The following is a 20,480-nucleotide window of genomic DNA, read 5'->3' as shown; positions in this document are numbered from 1 at the left end:
GTTAACTCCTACAAAATGCTGTTACATGACACTCCACTGATGCAAGGAAGCCAGTTTCTGTTGGTGACTTCTGTGGGGGGGTGGGGGAACTACTTTATCCTTAGCACTGACGCTAATCTAATATTAGCATATCAAAGGGAAGATGGCTAATGACAACCTCTGTTTTTTCTGCAGTGTGTTTTATGTCTTCTATGAACAATACCTGACAATTGTGCACGATGCTATCTTTGACCTCTGCATCTCTTTGGGATCAATATTTCTGGTGACAACTGTGCTTCTTGGCTTTGAAGTATGGGCTGCTGTTGTGGTTTCAATAACTATTGCTATGATAATTGTCAACATGTTTGGAGTGATGTGGCTCTGGGGCATCAGCTTGAATGCAGTTTCATTAGTAAATCTTGTCATGGTAAGTCAACAAGACCTCTCTTTGCTTCTGTTTCCAAGTTTTGAACAGTTCTGTGTGCTACATATATACTTGTGATACTGAGCAGTATTCTGCTACTGAACTTTGGCAGGCCTTTGCACAGTAGTGGAACTATTTAACACCTCTAGAAGAAGAGAAAACAAGTTTATTTTGAGAACTAGTCCTAGCACTAATAAGATACAGCAGGTGAACTGAACCTATACTGCATCTGGTGGAGGTCACTCTTGTTTTGCAGCAACAGCTGCATTGCTGCTGTCTAGGCTAGGTGCTGCTCCACATCAACAGAGGTGGCTCGTGCTGAAGGGGAGGATGCATAGGTTTGTCTGCTGTATTTATGTTCTACAGAGTAGATCTGGGATGTGCTAGCACCAGTATTGTTCCTGCATAAGTGGATGGAATCATCTGGGCAGAAAGCCTTGGTAAAGCACTCCAGAACTAGCTCCAGCAAGCAGCTACTGGTTGCTCTGGCCTTACTGTCTTCTCTAGAGGTTTTTGGCTGGTCTGAGGGCTAGTGTAAACTGTTGGCCCATGTTACAATTAGATGTGTATTAAAGGAAGTCTATCTACTAGGTAAGGCTAAGATTAGCCAAGTGTTCAGTTAGTGTTGCAAATGACTGATCAGCTGAATTGTCATGGTATCAAATCAGGATGTATATTCAGTGTTGTTCTAAAGCAATATTATTGCAGCTAATAGTTATAAACTGATTCTCATGTTCAGTGTTCACTATGTGCATCAAAGCCAGCTTGCTGCAACCTCAGGAAACTTGACCTCTGAAACAACCTCATGTTCCACTTCCTGTTTGATTGCCTGTTAGTAATGACTGGTGGTAAAACACTGTGTGGTAAACACCTGCAACAAACAGCCTCTGCGAAGCAACACTAAGTTTGTAACTTCCCATGGTACTTTAACTGTGGGGAGTGATGACTGCTGCTAGGAATCTTTCTAGCCCATCCAGAATTCTGAGTAGAGACCTTGCTATCAAAGTGCTGATCTAACTGAAGTTTTCACATTTCCTTTGACTCTCCAGAGCTGTGGAATCGCTGTGGAATTCTGCAGTCATGTGACAAGAGCGTTCACCATCAGTACCAAGGGCAGTAGAGTGGAGCGTGCAGAAGAAGCTCTGTCTCACATGGGCAGCTCAGTGAGTATCTGCTGGCTGGGGAGAGGAAAACAAGTAGCCAAGTAACAGCCTTACTATTTTAAGAAATGTTATAGGTGACAGTCTTAAGTCATAAAGATGGCCTTGCTTTTTCTTTTTGTAATGCTTAAAGCTCTTAAGGTCAACACAGGCTTCTACTAGTAATAGGGGTTAATCTGATGTTACTACTACCTAATAGTAGAAGAGAGCAAAGTGCTTTAGCTGAACTAGTAGTTTGGATAAACCTCAGATTGTCCCATTAAAATTCAAGTGTTTCCCTTCCAGATAGTCAGAGGTGACTAGGAAAGGTGATTGTGAATATGGGATGTAGTTGGAGCTTGTAGAGAACAAGCAGGACTTGGTGTTTAGGCAGTACTATCATGTCACTTGTCTTAGACTAAGTGACATGTATGGGGTTGGAATGGACAGTTCTTGTGATGTGTGTACCACACCCAGGTACAGAACTTAACTGGAATGTGAGTTAAGTAATGGTTTTCACTTGTATCTGCCTGAAGCAAAAATTAATTAGGTGGCTGCACAGATCAGAGTGGATTTTTAATCATACTGAGCCTGTCCTGTGGGACCAAAAAGATGAACTCGTCTCCTGAGTGCATCTTGATTTGGTTCTAGACTGGCAGGGCAGGAAGTATACTGCATATAGGAGCCTTAGATTATGCAGAAATGTTACTAAATGCTAAATACTTGAAAGAAATGGATTATCTAAACTCCTATTTATCACTTTTTTATTGCCAGGTGTTCAGTGGTATCACGCTGACCAAATTTGGAGGAATTGTAGTATTGGCTTTTTCCAAATCTCAAATCTTCAAGATATTCTACTTCAGGATGTATCTAGCTATGGTTGTGCTGGGAGCAACACATGGACTGATATTTCTTCCAGTTCTGCTTAGTTACATAGGTAAGATGTGACAGTCTGCTCTATACCACACTTCAAACAAAAATAGCTGTCTGCGGACTTTCCATGACATGGAAAGGTTTGCAGAGATGAAAAGCAGCACTTGAATGTGTCTTTCTCATCCAAGTGGCCTGTCCTTTGGAAAGCAGAGGCTGACTGGTGGCACTGCAGGCTCACTGCTGTGGGCTTGCTGAACTGAAGCAAGCACTGCCTGGCCCAAGTGGTTGCACTTTGCTGTGCTTTGTGAAGGTGCCTGCTGTCCCACAGAGCAGCATGTTTCAACCTGGGGACAGGATGGTGGGTGGAAGCAGCAAACCTCCTGTGGGTCACTGTTCCTGCATTTGCAGAAACAATCTTGCCTTTCAGTGAGGGTGGTCCAAGCACTGTCCTGTTGAATTTGATAATGCATGTGTATAGTGTAGCCCTTAAATAAGGCTCAGTTTAAGTCTACCTTTAATAGGCTTAAGACTGATGGGGATTCATCTCCTACTGCCTTTGTTGAGGCTGGCAGCTATTAGCAGCTGAGCAGAAGCAGGTTTCTGACTGTTAAGCTGGCCCTAGACAGTCAGATCATGCATGCTTCCTGAGGACTGATCAGCTGAAATGTGTTCTCTCACTCAGGCCCATCAGTCAATAAAGCTAAAACTCGTGCTGCCCAGGAGAGGACCAGAGGTACAGAGCGGGAGAGACTCCTCTACTTCTAGTTTTTAACAGTGTTCAGTGGACTGCCTGAACTGTGGCTTCGGCCCAACTCCTAAGAACTGAAGCGCAGCAATGTTCTATGACTATCACACTGTAACCACCACAGACTTGACTCCTGCACAGATTCAACTAGAAGATACCAGCTGCAGCTTTGGATATAGCTTTAAACTCAGGAAATGCTAAGTGTGGCTCAAGTAACAGTATTATAAAACTAGATGCGTTAATAAGATGACTAAAACACTTCTGTTTTCAAGAGGTTGCATCTTTTTCCTTCAGAAACCTAAACCAGCTGTAGTGAGAGTTGAATAGCATTTTGTCAATGAAATTAAGGTGATGTGTATGAGAATGGACTGCTAAACCACTGACACTAATTTTAAATGCAGGTCAATGCAATTTTTGTCTCTATTTTTAGGGGGAAGCCATCACAAGTTGTAATATTTTTAGTACTATTTGCCAAAATGTCTTGTATATACTTTATTATAAAATAGCCATTTTGTAGTTCAAAAATCTACTTAAATGCAATAAATTAAGTTTATACATTTCAGTTGAAGAGTCTTTCAGAATGTTGTGGGTTTCATAAGAGCGTGTTCTCCAAAAACTTGTTTGAAGAAGGTGACATGTTCTTCACAGTGCTCACCTACAGGCGACAAAATAAAAGTTCCATGTTCACTTTCCAACTCACAAACCAAGAACCAAGATTGTGTAGTTTCACTTACCTTCATTTATCGGTACTAATTCTTATCTTGAATGTGTTTGAGTACCAGAGTTGAACAAACAGAAAGCATTGGAATACTGAGGTATTTCCAGTCCTATGACTGGTATTCTTGAGGTGAAGCAGAGGTTTGATCTAGTTCATGGATCTAACCAGCAGATTCACAGCCATGAGAGCCCTTTACTGTCAAGATGCAAGAGTGTGGGGTGGGATTCTGCACCTACAGAATGTCTGGTGGTTACAAACGTTGCTGGTGCAAGGAGTTTTGCTTGGCTTTTAAAGAAAGAACTGTAGCATAAAACAGGCCTTGAATTTTTGTAACTAGTGGAAATAGACAAGTGAACTCAAAGGTTTCCCAGCCTGGTTGCTGACTTCAGAAGAATGCACAAATTGGAGATAATGGCTCTAACTGCTAACCTAAGCAGTGAGAGCAAATGCAAGTCAAACAGGTTCATCTGCAAGTTTATGTTTAGTTCAGCCTCTTTACTCCTGGGTGCAGTAGACAAAGGAGTAAGACAAGTTAATTTGGAATTGTGCTTAAAGGTGAGTATAAAATATAGGCTAAACTATGCCAAGAGTTTTATCATCTAATACAGGCTCAACTGGATTGCACACCTGAGTTACTAAGGGAGACTGCTTCTCCCTTACCTGGTGTGAAGCTGGGGTTTCCCCGTAACCGCTGGTTTCTTTGTTCAAAGAAGCGGAATATGGTGTAGAAAAGCATCTCATCCTCTGCTTGTTTCGCTGCATCGAGGAATTTGCGGGCTGAAATGCTGTCGTGTCCTCCAATACCCCTGATGAATCTCAAGGCAGCCAAAACTTGGTGTTTGGACAACAGAACTTCCACTATTTCATCATTTGCTGTGGAAAGTCTCTGTGAAGTCAAGCACAGCTGTAAGACACTGCTTCTAATGCATGGAAATGATGGATGCTAGTTAATGACTTCAAGCCTGGTCAGGGAAGCTGTTTGACCAGTCTAACCCACATGTGACAGGGAGTTATTAGAGTCAGAAATGCTTACTTTTAACATGTCCAGCGAGAGCTGATGTGCAGGAGGGTAAATGCTTTCCAGGGACAGTAAGAGACAAGCCTAGGGCAAAAGAAGAAATAACCTTAAAATTCTGAAGACTTCCCACCTCTCTCACTAGCTTATTGGAGCTACTTGTCTTACGTACCAAGGGCTTTGAGTCACTGAGCACATGGTACTGCAGAAACTGATGGAGCATGTAGAACAAGTTGTGTTGAACAAGGGTTTTGATGACCAGCTCATACAAGTAGTGCTGTGAATGTAGGAGGAAGACAATCAAAGGCATGTCTCTATATGTGTTTTTACAATCTACAAGACAATATTGTATACAACTTACACATGTGAACAAGACTAGACTAAAACTGCATGTAATTTCATGGAATGGGGCAATGTACTTAGCACATAAGTGATTTACCTGAACTGCAATCTGGAACTGGTTGAGAGAGCGAATGTATTCCATCAATACAGCTATAGTGAACTTGTGAGGTGCTTCCTGGACAAAGAAGCAAATGTTAAGTGGAATTTGCATGGCTTCTCTGTTAATAACCCCACAAAAACAGGCATCAAAATACTCTAATCCTGACAAAGCTTCCTGCAGCCAGTTTCAAGCCATCAACTTACATTGGCTGATCTGAGACTGCTGCCAAATTAGCCCTTAAATTCATTTCATTAGTCCTTAAAATTAACTTACCTTCTTCTCTGTAAAAACAGATAAAACATGTGTGTACATATCAGACTGGTCAATAACTGCTTGGGTGCGGACAGGTCGTTTCAGGAGTGGATTACTTCTACTCAGGCCTGTTTCTACCACCTAGGAGGAAAAAGAGGTCTTAAAAAAAAAAACAAACTGTAGTGTAGTACAGTTCTGAGTCAGTCTCAATTGTACAGATTGTTTTCTGATTCAAACACAACTACAAACTTGTTGTGTTAACAAGGAAATTCATATCTGTGGTCATGTTATATCAGATGCATCTTGTTCAGTGGGGATTTCATATTAAATTTAAAACATCTTTTAAACCTGCTCTTATACCTCAAAGCCAGGAGATGAATCTAACTACACTGAGACAGGCCCTCAGGCTTAGAAGAGTTTTGAGTATGTGACTGTACTCTGAGTTAGTGTTGAATTTGGTACTTTAACAGAAGTAACTGAGATATATCAGGACTGCCTGTTATGCCATGATACAGCGTGCAGTGAAATCAGTGCTTTGGAAACCTAAGTAGTAGGTATTGATTCAGAGTTGCTTTTTCAGCTTCTACCTTCTCTCTGCTTTCAAGCACTGGAGTATTTTAACTCATCACTCTGGAGATGAACTATGCACCACCTGTCACACAAGTGTCAAGTGGGGGTCTTAGTGCATTTCCCACAGTAGACTTTTACTTGTGGGACTCAGGCAGTCAGGACCTTTGGAGGTAAGCCCAAATTTCCTAAGTAGAAAGGAGCATGCCTTCACCTTGATACCACCTGAAAAGCAAAGAGTATTGTCCTGTCTCTGTAAGCTGCTATAGCTAACACGGTTTACCATTGTATAGCTTTGCTCAGCTTCCAAGTACTTCTTATATTCATTATTCAGTTTGTCAAAAACAGTTGCAATCACAGACAGTGATCCTCTCTCTGGCTCACTGAGCACTGAAAAGATAAAAAGAAATAACTATGAGGAGAAATAACCAGGCACCTGAAAGTTGCCTTTTATAAAAGGTGATCTCTATTCTCTATCTAATTTTTAAGAAATACTTTCAATCATGTCAGGTGTATTTGAATTGAAGTGGGGGGAAAGTTGAATTTTTCATGCTGTTACATTTCTTCAAAACAATGACTGAGGGTCGTTGAGGCAAATGACATCCCAAGGACCAAGGCAGATTCAGAGGTGATCTCATCTCTAAGAACAGCTAAGCTAACTTGGGTGAATATTTATGAATAAGCAGTATTGTACCTTCAAGATACATAAAACACACTTGAACTTACTTTGAGAGCATACAGACAGGATAACCATTTTGCATTCTTTTCTTTGGAGAAGGAAATCCATTAGTTTTCCTTTATCTAGCAAGAGGTTAACTACAGGTTCAAGTTTCACTTGAAGACTCCAGAGGTAACCTTGATTTGAAGGAGTAAACAAAATGAATTGTCTTGTACAGTACAGCCTAAACTTACAAGTTTTCCAGCCTTAAATGAAAACACATTGAGATTGTTTATTTGCCTTTCTAAGCCCATATGCTAGAGCAGCATTACCCTTGAAAAGTTGTAGTAGAGATAGCTAATCCTCCAGTTAACACTAGCAAGAGCAATCAACTCAGCAGATGTACCTAGTAAGTCCCTTCAGTTTTAAGCTCCTTTGTGCACTACAAGTGTAAACTCGCCATCCTGATATTGAATATTGTAGAGTCTAAGAGCTCACCACTTACCTTCACTTGCACTAATGATAATATCAGGTTGAAAGACAATCCAAGAAGAAGAATCTAAATGTTAAGGTTTTAACACCTATATTAACATTGATGCTAAACTGTTTCTCATGAATTTACATTACTATAGAGAAGCAGATCCCATTAACATACTTTCATTTACTGTCACTACTGAGGCTTTGAACCATGCTCTTGGAATGATATCTTCAATTTTATGGTGTACCTATTCAATCACTACATACACATGTCTCAGATAATCAGGAAATGTGGTATTATACTAGACTTCAGTTTTTACAACTCTCTGAAAGCATTGTGAGGCTATTATGAAGCATATTTTGTCTTGAGGTACATGTGCAAAATCAGCCAGAACTGCTCTGTTAAGGAGCCAAGGTAACAAATGCTACCTTCTTTCCTGCTTGATACATAGAATGAGGTTCTTACTTCTTGAAAGGATTTAAAGGATACAGAGTTTACATGGAACAGGAGCCTGACTTGTCACAGAAGCTGGGCCTGCAGAAAAAAGAACATCAGGTGAAGAAGAGTAGTAACTCTGGCAGCTCTCCTGTACCAAGTGTTTTATGCTGAAAAGGTAAATATGGATTGTAACACTCTAGCATGTAGTCAGAAAGAAAGATCCATTTCTCTGTGTAGCCAGATCTACAAAGAAAATCTGACACTGAGAAGGCAAACAAATCCTTCAAAACATGACTGTTTTGTTTCTCAGCCAAGGGAAATAATGTGTGTAGAAATATTCCATCTCTAGTACTGTAATTCTAGATAGACAGATTTCATTTGCTGTATTTAAATGTATACTCTTTAAAAGGAAGAGTGGTTGGTACATTCTGATCCTAGCCTTTATTTAATACAAATCTCCATCTGCAGATTTATCATACTTGCTATCATATGTTAGAGCTTTTAATGTGCAATCTTTCTATATAGAAGCATCCTTCTCTTCTACAAAGACAACCTCACTGTTTTATCACCTGCTAGTGAAACTATGCTCAGGCTATTTCTATATCCCCAGCTTGAGGTGTAACTACCTGTCACACTTCTAGGACTGGAGAACAGAAAGGTAATGCAAGAAGAATCTAAGCATTTGAGTCCTAACACTGATTGAAGCATTAAACTGGTCCCAAACTTGATTCTGAGCTTGTATTTTCTTTCAGCCTCCAACTTCTTAAATCACACAGTCCTGACTTAAGCCAGAAAAGCATGAAGTGCTTTTGAGCACCCACAAGCTTTGAGAGCCATGGCCAAAAAACTCCCCACACCCAACACTTTTCAAGTGTAAAAGCAAAGTACTATAGGAAATGTGCACCTTAAACAGCAACTCTTCTGTAGTTGGCACACACATTTGGAACACCAACTTCTGCTCAATTGCTTCTTACCTTCTTCCTTCCTCACCCTCTCCAATATGTGTAACTGAAGTGTTAGTAACCTGAAGCACTCCTGTCTGTGAGCTGTTACATTAAAGTACTCTTGCTAAGTCTTAGGTTATTCATTACATAGTGGTTCTACCTGCTACAGGTATCTGATAGGGTTGTATTGATCGAGGTGGAAGTACAAACTGATGGATTGTTGTGGACCCATCAAATTCTCCCTTCAGCTTGATGTCAAATATAACTGAAGTCTGCAATTAAAAAGAGGAAGTTAGTATTGATGGATGTGAATCACCACTCATTTGAATGCATTCAGTTTGCTTTTCACATTTCCATCTAGTATTCCCTGTTAGAACCATAGAATGGTTGGGGTTGGAAGGGATATACTGGGGCTGGTGACATTTTTCACTGATCAGGCTGCTCAAGGCCCCATCCAAACTAGAACTGAACCATTTCAGCAATGGGGAATCCTGTTCCAGGGTCTCACCACCCTCACTGTGAAAAGCTGCATCCCTTGCATCCCATCTAAATCTATCTCCCTTTGGTCCCTAGAACTGTCACTACATGCCCTAGAAAAAAAGTCTCTCTCAGTCTGTCTTACACAACACATGACTTTGACACTGCATAAACTCTGAGGAAAACTGTCTATCTTCTGTCTCTGATATCCTCACACTTCAACCATTCAGTCTTGTTCAACTCAAGTCACTAACACTTCTAACCCAGCATGGACCACCAGGGAAAGCAGTTGTGCTTTCAATGCCAGTGAAATTTCAATTACTGGTGTCTCCCAAAGGCAAGGTGAGTAATGTTTTCTGGGTTTCTGTAGTCATGTTTATCGTTTGACCAAAACATGGGGGACGAAGTGCTCTGGGTTAAATGCTAACGTGTAGAATTAACATGAAATATAACTGAAACATCAACTAATCCCCTGTGGAAGTCCGTTCATTTCAGGCGGACCTTCACATCCCCCTAAGAAGGTAATGTGCCCCACTTCTTGAAGATGTCCAAGAGAAGATAATATCAGAACTCCAAGCCTTTTCCCAAGTTAACAGCAGAGTGGTACTTTAGCTTAACCACTGACCAAGCCTTGCTGCTGGGACTACAGATAAAAAGTTTTAACTGTGCTACCAGATGCACAAGGAGGTTTGTGCTCATACAAGTTTTTAGAGAGCCAGGCCTTCAGACTAAAGGAGCTTATGTTTGTGTCACAGAAACATTATCATTCAAATGTTTGTGATATGGTAAGTTTCCCAGGATTGATAATTTAGTATCCAATTTAACTCTACTTCTTTATATAACACCTTAAAGGCCTACACAGTGGAGCAGCAAAGCATCATAACAAACTGACAAGAAGCAAAAGCAGTGTAAGAAAAAAGCAGGCATTACCAGCAGCCCTGATTATATGTTAGCCCATCAGGACAGAAGGATAAATTTGAATCTCTTACAGTGTTCTGGCTTTGTTCCTGCAAATACTCTGGGTTTTAGCCAAGCTAAGCCCAAAGAAAAATTATTTCTAAATTAAATTATTAGGTTATTAAAACCTGCCCCTAAATTCTCAAAGTTATGGCACAACACAATATAAATAAATCAGACCTCAGTATCCTGATGATGTACTACCACCAAGTTATCCACTACATTCAGTGCAAACTTCCCAGTTCTGTTCAGCTTTAAAATATGTGTCTTCTTACAGGAGCCCTCTCTATAGAGACAAAGAGAAATGAGAACTGGTCAACAAGCCAATATAAGATGTCTTTTTGTCCTAGTTTTGCTGGGACTCAGTTTATTTTCTTCCTAGGAACTGATACAGTGCTGTATTTTGGATTTAGTATGAGAATAACACTGATAAGATACTGATGTTTTAGTTGTTGCTAAACAGTGCTTACTCTAAGCCAAGGACTTTTTGATTTCCCATGCTCTGCCAGCGAGGTGTGCAAGAAGCTGGGAGGGAGCAAGGCCAGGACAGCAGACCTGAACTGGCCAAAGGGATATTCCATATCCTAGGACATCATACTTGGTATATAAAGTAGGGGAAGTTGGCCAGAAGGCAAAGGTCAGGGCTTGGGACAGGCTGGGTGGTAACTGTTGCTGTGTCACTTGCTTTTCATGGGTTTTATTCCCTCCTCCATGCACTTTTCATTACTACTACTATTACTTTTTACCTTATTTCACTTATTAAACTGGTTTTATCTCAACCTATGAGTTTTACCTTTTTCTGATTTTCCTGCCCCTCCCACCAGGGGTTTGGGGGAGCAGCTGGTGGTACTTGCCAATTGGGATTAAAGCACAACACTGACACAGATGTGAACTGCCACTAAAATTCTTCATTCTGCTCTTACCTGGGTAAGTGATAGAGCACTACTTCTGCTCCTGTGCTGTTGGAAGTCCTTGAGTGATGCCTCAAATAGAGAACGTAAAGCTGCCCGTATCTAACAGGACAACAGGATTAAAGGATTATTTTCAATTAACAGCTCTACCAGTCTCTTAGGTAATCTCGTCCTTTCTTCTGGGATAAAATGTTTGACTCTAAGTCAGGTAATCATTTAATTAAAAGTGAAAGATTAAACAATACTTGCATGAGTATAGGCCATGCATTGTCATTTATCAAGTCTGGCATCTGTGAATGATTCCTCTACCAAAATTTCAACGAAGAAATGAAACATTCTCCAAATTTCTGTGGTAATCCAGAACAATGTGATGTAAGACTTCTCCATTTGCTGCCCCTCCCCACCTTGCCCCAAGAGGGTTGTTTAGATGCTTTGTTCAAGGCAGTATCTGAAGTGCTTTAAAGCAACAGCACTGCTAAAACAAGAAACAAGTGCAACCACTGTAATGTACTTCCCTTCTTCCAGCATTCCCACACTGCCCCACCCTCCCAAGAAAGTGAGATACGCACATTGTAGCCATAGCAATATCTCTTTCAGAAAGGCTGAGCTTGGATGACTTGGGTGCTGCAGGCAACTCAATTTCAAATTTTGATAGTTTTGCCATGGTCCCACTCTGTTAAAAGGCAAAACAAGAACTGTCACGACCTGAAGCGAAAGTGAGGAGCCGCCTTTGCCCAAACGCTGCATCACAGCGCCCCCACGAGGCGAAGGACGGTCACAGCCCAAACGAAAGGGTTTTGTGCTTTCTTTCCCCAAAAACCCCCAAGTGACTCTTAACACACACCTCTGTAACTTCAGAAGCTTCATCATCTTGATTTTATGACTTCAGCTACAAGAAATATTTCTATTTCAATTCAGTTAAGGCAAATTTGTATGCAAATCCCAAGTACAATTGGTCTGGAGATGTCAAACAGAAATTCTCTTAACTTACTTTCCCTCTTCCAGAAAAGTATATGCTCCAACTCTTAAATAACTGCTTCCTGGGAAGGAGAAAATATCACTACCTCCTACCAGTCACAGTCTCCTTTAGTTCCTGCCTTCTACTTAGAGCACATCCCTTCTCCTGCCCAAGGCTTCTGCTTTCCTCTTCCTCTTTTCTATGGAATTCATATTTAAGCAAGTTTTCACAGTTTCCAAAGCTTCTATTGAAATTAACTTCCTATTCTTACCGATTCATTCTCGAGAGTGAAGTGTGAATACTACAGAACTACTTCCTTTGCTAGATCTCTATTTTCAAGTATTACTTTAGTACAGGACTTTTCTCAAGAGATCTTTAAATATGACCTTCTGAACACAAGATAAAAATTATTTCACTTCAAGCCACAACTTGACACAAAATGGGAAGGAGAGGGAACCATAACCTAAGTTGTTAAAAAGAAAACTGTGAAAGGCTAGTAGGTTCCTCCCAGCCACCTAAGGGAACATCATTTCAGGAAGCAGTACAGACCCTACACAAGATTAACACAGACCAGGAAACTCATGTGAATAAGATGCTTTTCAATCTCTCCCTTAAACTGCCACAGAAATCTTCCTAATCCATTGACAAGAGCAAGATAAATGCTGCAGTTCTTTTCCTAATTTTTAAAACCACCTGACTGCATCATTAACTGAAAGCAGATTCTGGTTTTCACAGCACACTTTTTCCAAGACAAAAAGAAAAAATATTTTCCCAGTAACAATAAGTGTTGCCCACAGTAAAAAACACCAAAAGAAAAAACTACTGTAGACAAAGCCCTCTCTGGCTTGGGACAACAGTTTTTTCTTAAGTGCTACCTTTTTTATCTCTTTTTCATCCAGTCATATCTGGGAGGTTATAATTATAATCACAAGAGAAAGGCCCTTATTTTTTTCCATATCAGGAAAATCAACATTGCTACAGAGAGCAAATCTTCACATTAAAAGTAAATAATAAATACCTATTTAAGTAAAAAAAAAAATTCTTTAAAGACATTTAAATTGTAAAATATTCAGTCACCCTCAATTTTTTCTTTCTTCTCCCAAGGTCAGCTGTCCAGCCCTGTCTGGACACACATCTTTCCAAAGAGCATGTAAGAAAGAGTGAATTACCTATTTTAAGACATCACCTAGAAGCTACATTATAGATTTGCTTATTGTCATACAAGGATGTGAACACATGCACCTTTTGGAAGAAATTCAAGCAATAGAATATTTGGATGAAGAAGCAGTTTAGGAAAAAATGACAATGACAAGTTTGGAACATATCCCTTTACCTTGAAATAGAATGGCTGCAGGACATTTCCAAGGACAGTGGTTGAAAGAAGGATAACAGAGCTCTCTGGACAATACATGTACCAATTGACATTAATACTCTGATTCTTCAGGAGCTTTAAACTTCGTTTCTCTGGCAATACCTGGAAACACAGAATATTAGCATTATATTGCCACCAGGATTCCAACAGCATAAATGGCAATTAATGCACAGGAGAAAGGAATGTTAAGCAAGAAACAGACACATGTAAAGATGATTACTGTGCTAGAATTAAAAATCAGAAACCTGACAATTACAGCTGAGGCCCCCAATTTACTGTAGCTAAGAAAGAATACACATCAAGTACTAATGAGCCTGAAGGTGCTGTGTTTTCCCACTCATCCAGATCTGGGTATAAGTTCTGTGAACAGTGGAGAAAATACCTGGCTTGATACAACTAGTGAAGTTTTATTAAAAAGTTCTTCTAACAATATTCTTGCTGCCTTCACTCCCCAGCCTCCTTAATCTTTTATATTTTAAGAAATATGTAAACTAATTCTCTTCATTTCAAGGGCTTAAATATCTCTTTTAAAAGACACTTATTTGATTTAGTCCTTTTACCTGCAGGGTTGACATTCATAAGCCTTTCAGGTGCTAAATATATATTCTCCCCCTCAATCAGCATGAAATAATGCTGCTTTTTCAGGAATTTCTTTAGTACTAGTTATTAGTAACAGTAACCATGAGAAACATTCTATCTTAGCTCCAGGACTGAAACTATTGAAAATTGCACACCGTTTTTTTAAGGAAGTGTTTGAATATCCATCATCATGAATGTTAGAAAGAGTTATTTATTCATCAGACATCTTTAAAAACACATGCAAAGGAAATTACATGTTACATAAAGGGACTCAATGAGGTCAACACAGGAGAAAGCTCCAAGTTGCAGAAGGGTACTAGCTGGTCAATTATTAGTTCTTTGCCACCTTTCAAGTATTTACACATCTTCCCCAATGCTGATTTGTTTTGTGTGAAGTGGTATTTCACATTAAATACTCATTTCCATACAAGCCAAGAGCATCTCTTAATCTAGAGCTCCCAAAGCTTAGGTGAGTACTCCTTTATACAACGTCTTAAAACCTGTAAATGATAAATTTGCGCTGACCTAAAAATGTATTCTTCTTTAAAAAAAATTAAATTGCAGTCTGCAAACCAAATAGCAAAAATTGCTTTTTTAGCAGCACTCTTTCTTAGTTACAGCGACAACAAAAGAATTCAAATATGATGTTACAAATTTACATTTTCACACCTCTAAGCATGTCCTATGGGAGTTATTTGTATTACCTGGTAGAATTCAATTCCTTGATCTGTGATGAAGACAATTTCTGTAGAACTTGTCCAGCAGAATCCCAGAATATTGGCATTCTTTGTCTTTTAACAAAAAAGCAAACAAACACTCTTTTACTTGGAAAAATTAACTATTCAGGTAAGTGAATATTACTAAATGATGAACACAAGACCAAAGGCAATTTAGGCATCCAATCTCTGGAGTTAATACTTTTGGCCAACCAGACACCCAGCATGCATCAGCTGCTTTTATAATGCATTCCCAAACTACACATGAACACAATTACTGTAGGACCTGGATCTTTGGCAGCATGTAAGATTTACAAGTTTATTATACAATCAAATTTTATTTTCACCCAAGATAAACTAAATTCCTCAGTTTCAAATTCTACTGCCAATTCAACCAGTTCCTGACATGAAAAGCAGGAAGAGAGGCTGAGAGAAACTAAAAACTCAATGAAAAAATTTGCCATGACTTCACTCAGAATCTACTCCTTTCACTACTTTCATTACCATAAAGGTTTTGCTAAAATGGTTTACTTAAACTCATAATCCTAAATAATGAAGCAGACAGTGTTTCAGCTTTAAAGACTACAGGGATAAAAGGATCTGTGTAAATCAGATGTATAAAAATTTACTTTAGCATTCTATTACCCGAAAATGTACTTTGTTTTAGTTAAAAGTTGGAAAATATCAAGCAATGACAATGATCCTTGTTTCTGGTAAATAATCATCAATAATTAGAAGGATTATTAAAAAATACCAAACATAATAAGAAAACTAGTAATAGCTTACTATTAGTGATTAGTGATATTAGGAAAGAACATCCACATTAACATATCTGGCACTAATATAATCACTGCCCACTGTTTCTGTGGGCAGCACAGAAACATCAGGATCATCAGCACTTTGTCTCTTCTCCTTATCAAACCTTGACATTTGCTGCCCCCACAGCATTTCTGACCCCTCTAGGAAAAAATTACATTCACAAGACAAGGAAATTTTTTCTGGTATTGTTAATACCTGTTTGTTCACTCAGTTTCAATAGACAGTAGTGCTGACATCTCTTATTTCCTTGATGTTAGTGTTTTTAAAAGCACCTCAGTTGGTTCTCTTGTAGTCACCAGCCTAACTAACATCAAAGTTTCACTCAAGCATATAAGCTTGGGACATTTAACTCACCTTACATTCCTGTGTATATTCTAGTTGAGGGCTATCTGGAATAAAATTCAAAAAATCCTGCAAAAACACCCATTAAGCAGATTAGCAATAATGAAGCACAGACAAGATACATATATAGAATAGATATCTGTTTATCCAATTGTCTTAGATGCAATATATATAACAGAACAGAAGAAAAACTTCTGTTCCACCTCACCCTTGCCAGAGTTGGCTTCCCCTTATACTTTTTGTTTAAATGATGATACTAGCAAGACAACAATGCTGCCTGACCAGCCTCTCAGAATGATGGAGGAATTTTCACTACAGCTGACGGTAGCCAATAGACTTCTTGAATATTTGTCTCAAAGAGTTTACTCTGGAACTAGAGGATTTCCAGCTGCAATTCCCTAGCTGCAGGGTGTACATTTCTTACCACACTTTTCGAAGTTCTCTGCACAGCCAGAATCTTGTTCCCCAAGGAAAATTTGATGCACTTCACTTCTCCTTTATCCTCCATCCTATACAGAAAGAAACAGAAGTTATGGGAATATAATCTAAAATAGTTTTGTAAAGAATATACCATAAAAAAGACAATGATGGAGGAAAAAAAAAAGGGTCATGCAAATGCTGTTGAATACAGATTATTACTCTTGCCTGACTAATATATTCAAAACCCAGACTGAACAGAAAATGGCAGCTCACTCTTCAGAAGTCCTGAACACATCAATTGCAGAATCATGGCTAAGCTCACACAAATTAGCACCTGAAATCACTGCAAATGCTCAGCTCTGGTGGCCTGTGACGTGGAACTGGAACACTTCTGGGACTATCCAATCCTGCATCCTCAGTTCTGGACACCAGCATCCTGCAATCTGCTCCATTACTTCCAAAACTACTGCTAGTTGACACAAGCCTCCTTCCTTTTCCAATAGGATACAGCCTCTGGAAGAACTTCTGATGTTAAAAAGAGACTGAGGCTGTTTTCACATCATTAAAATAAATTTTAAAAGTATTCTTACCAAACAAGCATCAGCACAACTGGCATGAATAAGGTATATATAGTTTCTCCAGCATGTGCTATTAAGTCAGGCCAAAGAGAGAGACAGTCAAGTATGAAAATAGTTGGAACAGCATGAAGTATACTAAATATTTTCACCTCCTTCAGGATTGACAAGTGTAATCAAATAAAAAAGTAAAATAAACCCAGCAACTTTCAAGACAGGCCCTGTGCAATATCCAAGAGATCACAGTAAACAGATTTTATTACAAATTGCTTCATCCATATTTGGATTGATATGGAATAAAGGAATACTTCCTTACATCTGCACACAGCAGAATACAAAGAGCCATAACTTTTAACAGAGACATATATAAAATAGTTTACTGTTGTCAAATTCTGCAAAAATGTTTCCACAAGAAATAGAAGACATAGAAGAAGCCCATTCAGATGAAACAAGGAACAGAACATGAGAAACCTACAACTAGGTTTGGACATTGTGCTTGAATCACAGACATCACTTGCTAAACTGTATCCTTGGATATGTCATTGCTGCTGTAGAAATCACTCTCTCATATGTACAGCATGTTATAGTAAAAGACTTGTTTAAAAAAAAGAAGTCAGCCTAATTACTTTTTCTCCCCCAGAGACCACAGGGAGGGAGAAGCTTACCCTCTTAATTGCAAGACTGTATCTAAGAAAAAGTCAAAATATGATCACAATTACTTGTCAGTTTTATGCCTGAATTACAGTGGTTCAGGACCAACCACCAGATAATTTGAAGATTGCATCATTCTACCCCAAGATAAAGGTGCCTTACCTGAAGGAAATAGGATTTCTATCCTCCAAACCTTTAACAACAACCCCTGTCGCTCCACCAGATCGAACAGCAAAAACCTGCAGAAAAAGTTTTGAACATATATATTTAACTCTTTCAAAGTCATAACCTTCACCTGCTTCCTCTTCTATAAGCCACACCTTTTAATTTTTTTTACTAGACACAATTTTTGTTCTTCTGCAGATCTAACAGTTCACACTGACACAATCTGAATTCCAAGTTGTCAGATTGAATGGTACTGCAACAGTTTTGCAGGCATATTCTGAACTACTGGGCACGTTAAATCAATACAAATATTTATTAATCTTTATCTTGGTTTTGTTTCTTTTATATTTTCCTTGTAAAAGTATCTAAGACATCAGAGCATTGTTTAAAACAAAAAGGACCTCAGCTTGGGGACTGGAAGAGATATAACTCAACAACCCAGAAGCCTGATCCTGTCAGAACATGTTATTAAATAGAATAGTTTAATAGTAATAGATTTTCATAGAGATTTTTAATAGATTTTACCTAAGGAGCTTCAACCAATATTCCCTACAACTGAGAATTCCTTTAGCCCAGCTTCACATATATATATATGTACAAAACCTGCTAGAGATATGACATATATTGAGCTGGAATAAGATAACCAAAAAAAAAGAAAAAAAAAGGAAAAAAAAAAGTTATGGTGTTACAAACTACACCTAGCTTGGAAAAAGAAAAGGCAAATGCCTTATTGGCACTTGTTGTGTGTGCAGCAGCACCAGGCACACAGAGCGGGGCTCAGGGTGACAGGGACATTTTTCTGTACTATCAGCCATGCTGCCAGCCTGCTATGCTCAGGCAGGAAATACACATATCAAGATTATAAATTGCAAGCAAGTTCACAGCCTTACTAGAATGATAAATACTTAGTTTAACTATTTTTAGTATTATGGAGACAGAAAAAGAAGGCAACCCTCTCTTAATCTCAGCAAGATGAGAAGATTGCACGGACACATCTCTCACATGGGAAACTGTCATTGAAATGCTGGTTACAAATGATTCAGAGACACACTGCAAACTACTTTATATAACAAGAAAACACAGAGAAATAAATTTACACTGGTAAACACGAATCTTTCAAGTGAGCTCTCAACAACCAGTTTCTATGTAGTTGTATCACATCCACACTATGATACAGCGTCTCCGGACGGTATTTCAAGTGGCCCTCACAGATAATGGTTTATAAGAAGAAATATCTGGAAAGTGGCCCAGTGCAAAAGGACCTGGAGATGACAGCACTGAACAAGAGCCAGCAGTGCCCAGGTGGCCAAGAAACCAGAAACCAAGATACATAAAATGTACCATGGATATGTGGCCAGCAGGACCAGGGCAGTGATTATCCCCCTGTACCCTGCAGTGGCGAGGCCACACCTCGAGTGCTGTGTCCAATTCCAGGCCCCTCAATTCAGGAAGCACACTGAGGTGCTGGAGCATGTCCAGAGAAGGGCAGCAGAGCTGGGGAAGGTCTGGAGCACAAGTCCTACAAGGAGCAGCTATGGGAGATGGGTTTGTTTAGCCTGGGGAAAAGGAGGCTCAGGGGGGACCTTATTGCTCCCTGCAACGCCCTGAAAAAGGCTGCAGCCATGTGAGCACTGGCCTCTTCTCCTGGCAACCAGTGACAGAACCAGAAAACATCACCTTAAGCTGTACTGGGGAAGGGTTAGGTTGGACATTAGGAAGAATTTCTTCCCAGAAAGGGTGATTAGACGCGGGAATATTCTGCCCAGGGAGGCGTGGAGTTACCACCCCTGGAGCTGTTTAAGGAGAGACTGGATGTGGCACTCAGTGCCCTGGTTTAGCTGACAAGATGGTGTTCGGTGAAAGGCTGGACTTGATGATCTCAGAGACCTTTCCCAGCCCAAATGATTCTGTAATCATTCTGAACAGAGTGCAACAGCAAGAAACACATCCCAGAAATATTGTTCCCTCTCCAAACATGCCACTGATCGTGTCCACGCATGGGGCAAGACATGCCAGCTACATGGGGAAGAGAGCTTGAAGGTTCTGACTCCGTGAATGCCGAGGTCAAAGAACAGTTAGAGGAATTACACTGTGGTGTAAGGCTCATAACAGCCTGTGGATCTTTTAGCTGTACTGAGCTGAACTCTCAGGAGCCCATATGGATATTAAAGAGAACCTGCTTAAAAACACTAAAGCCAAGAAACAGCCACTTGGGTCTGTGCCACAAAGAAAGCTGTAACTATTCATTTTTTATGAATATATTGAATTTCAGGAATTGAAAGGGGCGTGAAAATTTCAGGGAAATTAAGCTAAGAGCAAAGTGACAAAGTTTGCAAGTCAGGTGGGGACACTTGGAACAGAAAGGAGAAGTGCTGACTCCGATGAATTCCAGAAAGACCTTAGGGCAGTGAGAGTAAGGCAGGTGAAATCCAAGCTAATAAATCGGTAAAGGAAAAACAAAAAGATTCTACCGCCTCTAGCTCGATGACAGGTCCTGAGGGGGAACAACCGGGCTCATGCCCGGCGGCCGAGGGACGGGAAGGAACCAAAGCCAAGGCGAGGAGCAGCAGCGGGCCGGGCTGACCCCCCGGCCCTGCCCCGCAGCCTCCGGCCCGGCCCGGCCCCGCCGCCCCACCTGCTTGTTGGCCTCGTCGAAGAACACGCAGTTCACGGGGTTCGCCTTCTCGAAGTGCACGGGCCGCGCGCACAGCGCCAGGTAGCAGCCGCCGGCCTCCGCGCCGCCCCGCGCTCGCCCCTCGCCCTCTTCTCCTCCTCCTTCTCTTCCCGCTGCCCCTCCTGCTGCTGCCGCTCCCGGCGCCTCGTCCTCGGCCGGCCCCGGCGGGTCGCGGCCCATGGCGGCGGCCAT

At 40.3% G+C, this 20,480-nt stretch overlaps 2 protein-coding genes across 3 annotated transcripts in view; one reads left to right on the top strand and one right to left on the bottom strand.

Moving 5' to 3' along the window:
* The window catches only part of NPC1 (NPC intracellular cholesterol transporter 1), a 26,601-nt gene extending 22,879 nt beyond the window's left edge, over positions 1-3,722 (top strand). Inside the window, exons 22-25 of the mRNA XM_059466203.1 lie at positions 175-406; positions 1,453-1,566; positions 2,317-2,479; positions 3,098-3,722. Coding sequence (XP_059322186.1) covers positions 175-406; positions 1,453-1,566; positions 2,317-2,479; positions 3,098-3,180 — 592 coding nt within the window. The 3' untranslated portion in view covers positions 3,181-3,722. The remainder of the gene's footprint in view (positions 1-174; positions 407-1,452; positions 1,567-2,316; positions 2,480-3,097) is intronic.
* RMC1 (regulator of MON1-CCZ1) lies at positions 3,616-20,480 on the bottom strand. 2 transcript variants are annotated; one of them, XM_059466215.1, is made up of 20 exons: positions 20,250-20,480; positions 17,612-17,688; positions 16,228-16,312; positions 15,816-15,872; positions 14,631-14,717; positions 13,309-13,449; positions 11,587-11,690; positions 11,030-11,119; positions 10,287-10,392; positions 8,833-8,944; positions 7,780-7,824; positions 7,318-7,371; positions 6,881-7,009; positions 6,438-6,544; positions 5,609-5,728; positions 5,333-5,410; positions 5,066-5,170; positions 4,912-4,980; positions 4,539-4,764; positions 3,616-3,815 (listed from the first exon to the last, which is right to left on the bottom strand). In XM_059466215.1, exons 1-20 carry the CDS (start codon positions 20,478-20,480, stop codon positions 3,736-3,738), a joined length of 2,103 nt encoding a protein of 700 aa, XP_059322198.1. In that variant the 3' UTR covers positions 3,616-3,735. The 2 variants fall into 2 exon arrangements, with proteins under 2 accessions (XP_059322198.1, XP_059322206.1); XM_059466223.1 differs by lacking the exons at positions 17,612-17,688; positions 20,250-20,480 and adding an exon at positions 16,558-16,694.

The sequence above is a fragment of the Ammospiza nelsoni genome, chromosome 1 (genome assembly GCF_027579445.1).
Source record: "Ammospiza nelsoni isolate bAmmNel1 chromosome 1, bAmmNel1.pri, whole genome shotgun sequence".
Taxonomy (NCBI): domain Eukaryota; kingdom Metazoa; phylum Chordata; class Aves; order Passeriformes; family Passerellidae; genus Ammospiza; species Ammospiza nelsoni.
The sequence above is the reverse complement of the archived record's forward strand: the minus strand, read 5'-3'. Positions and strand labels throughout refer to the sequence as shown.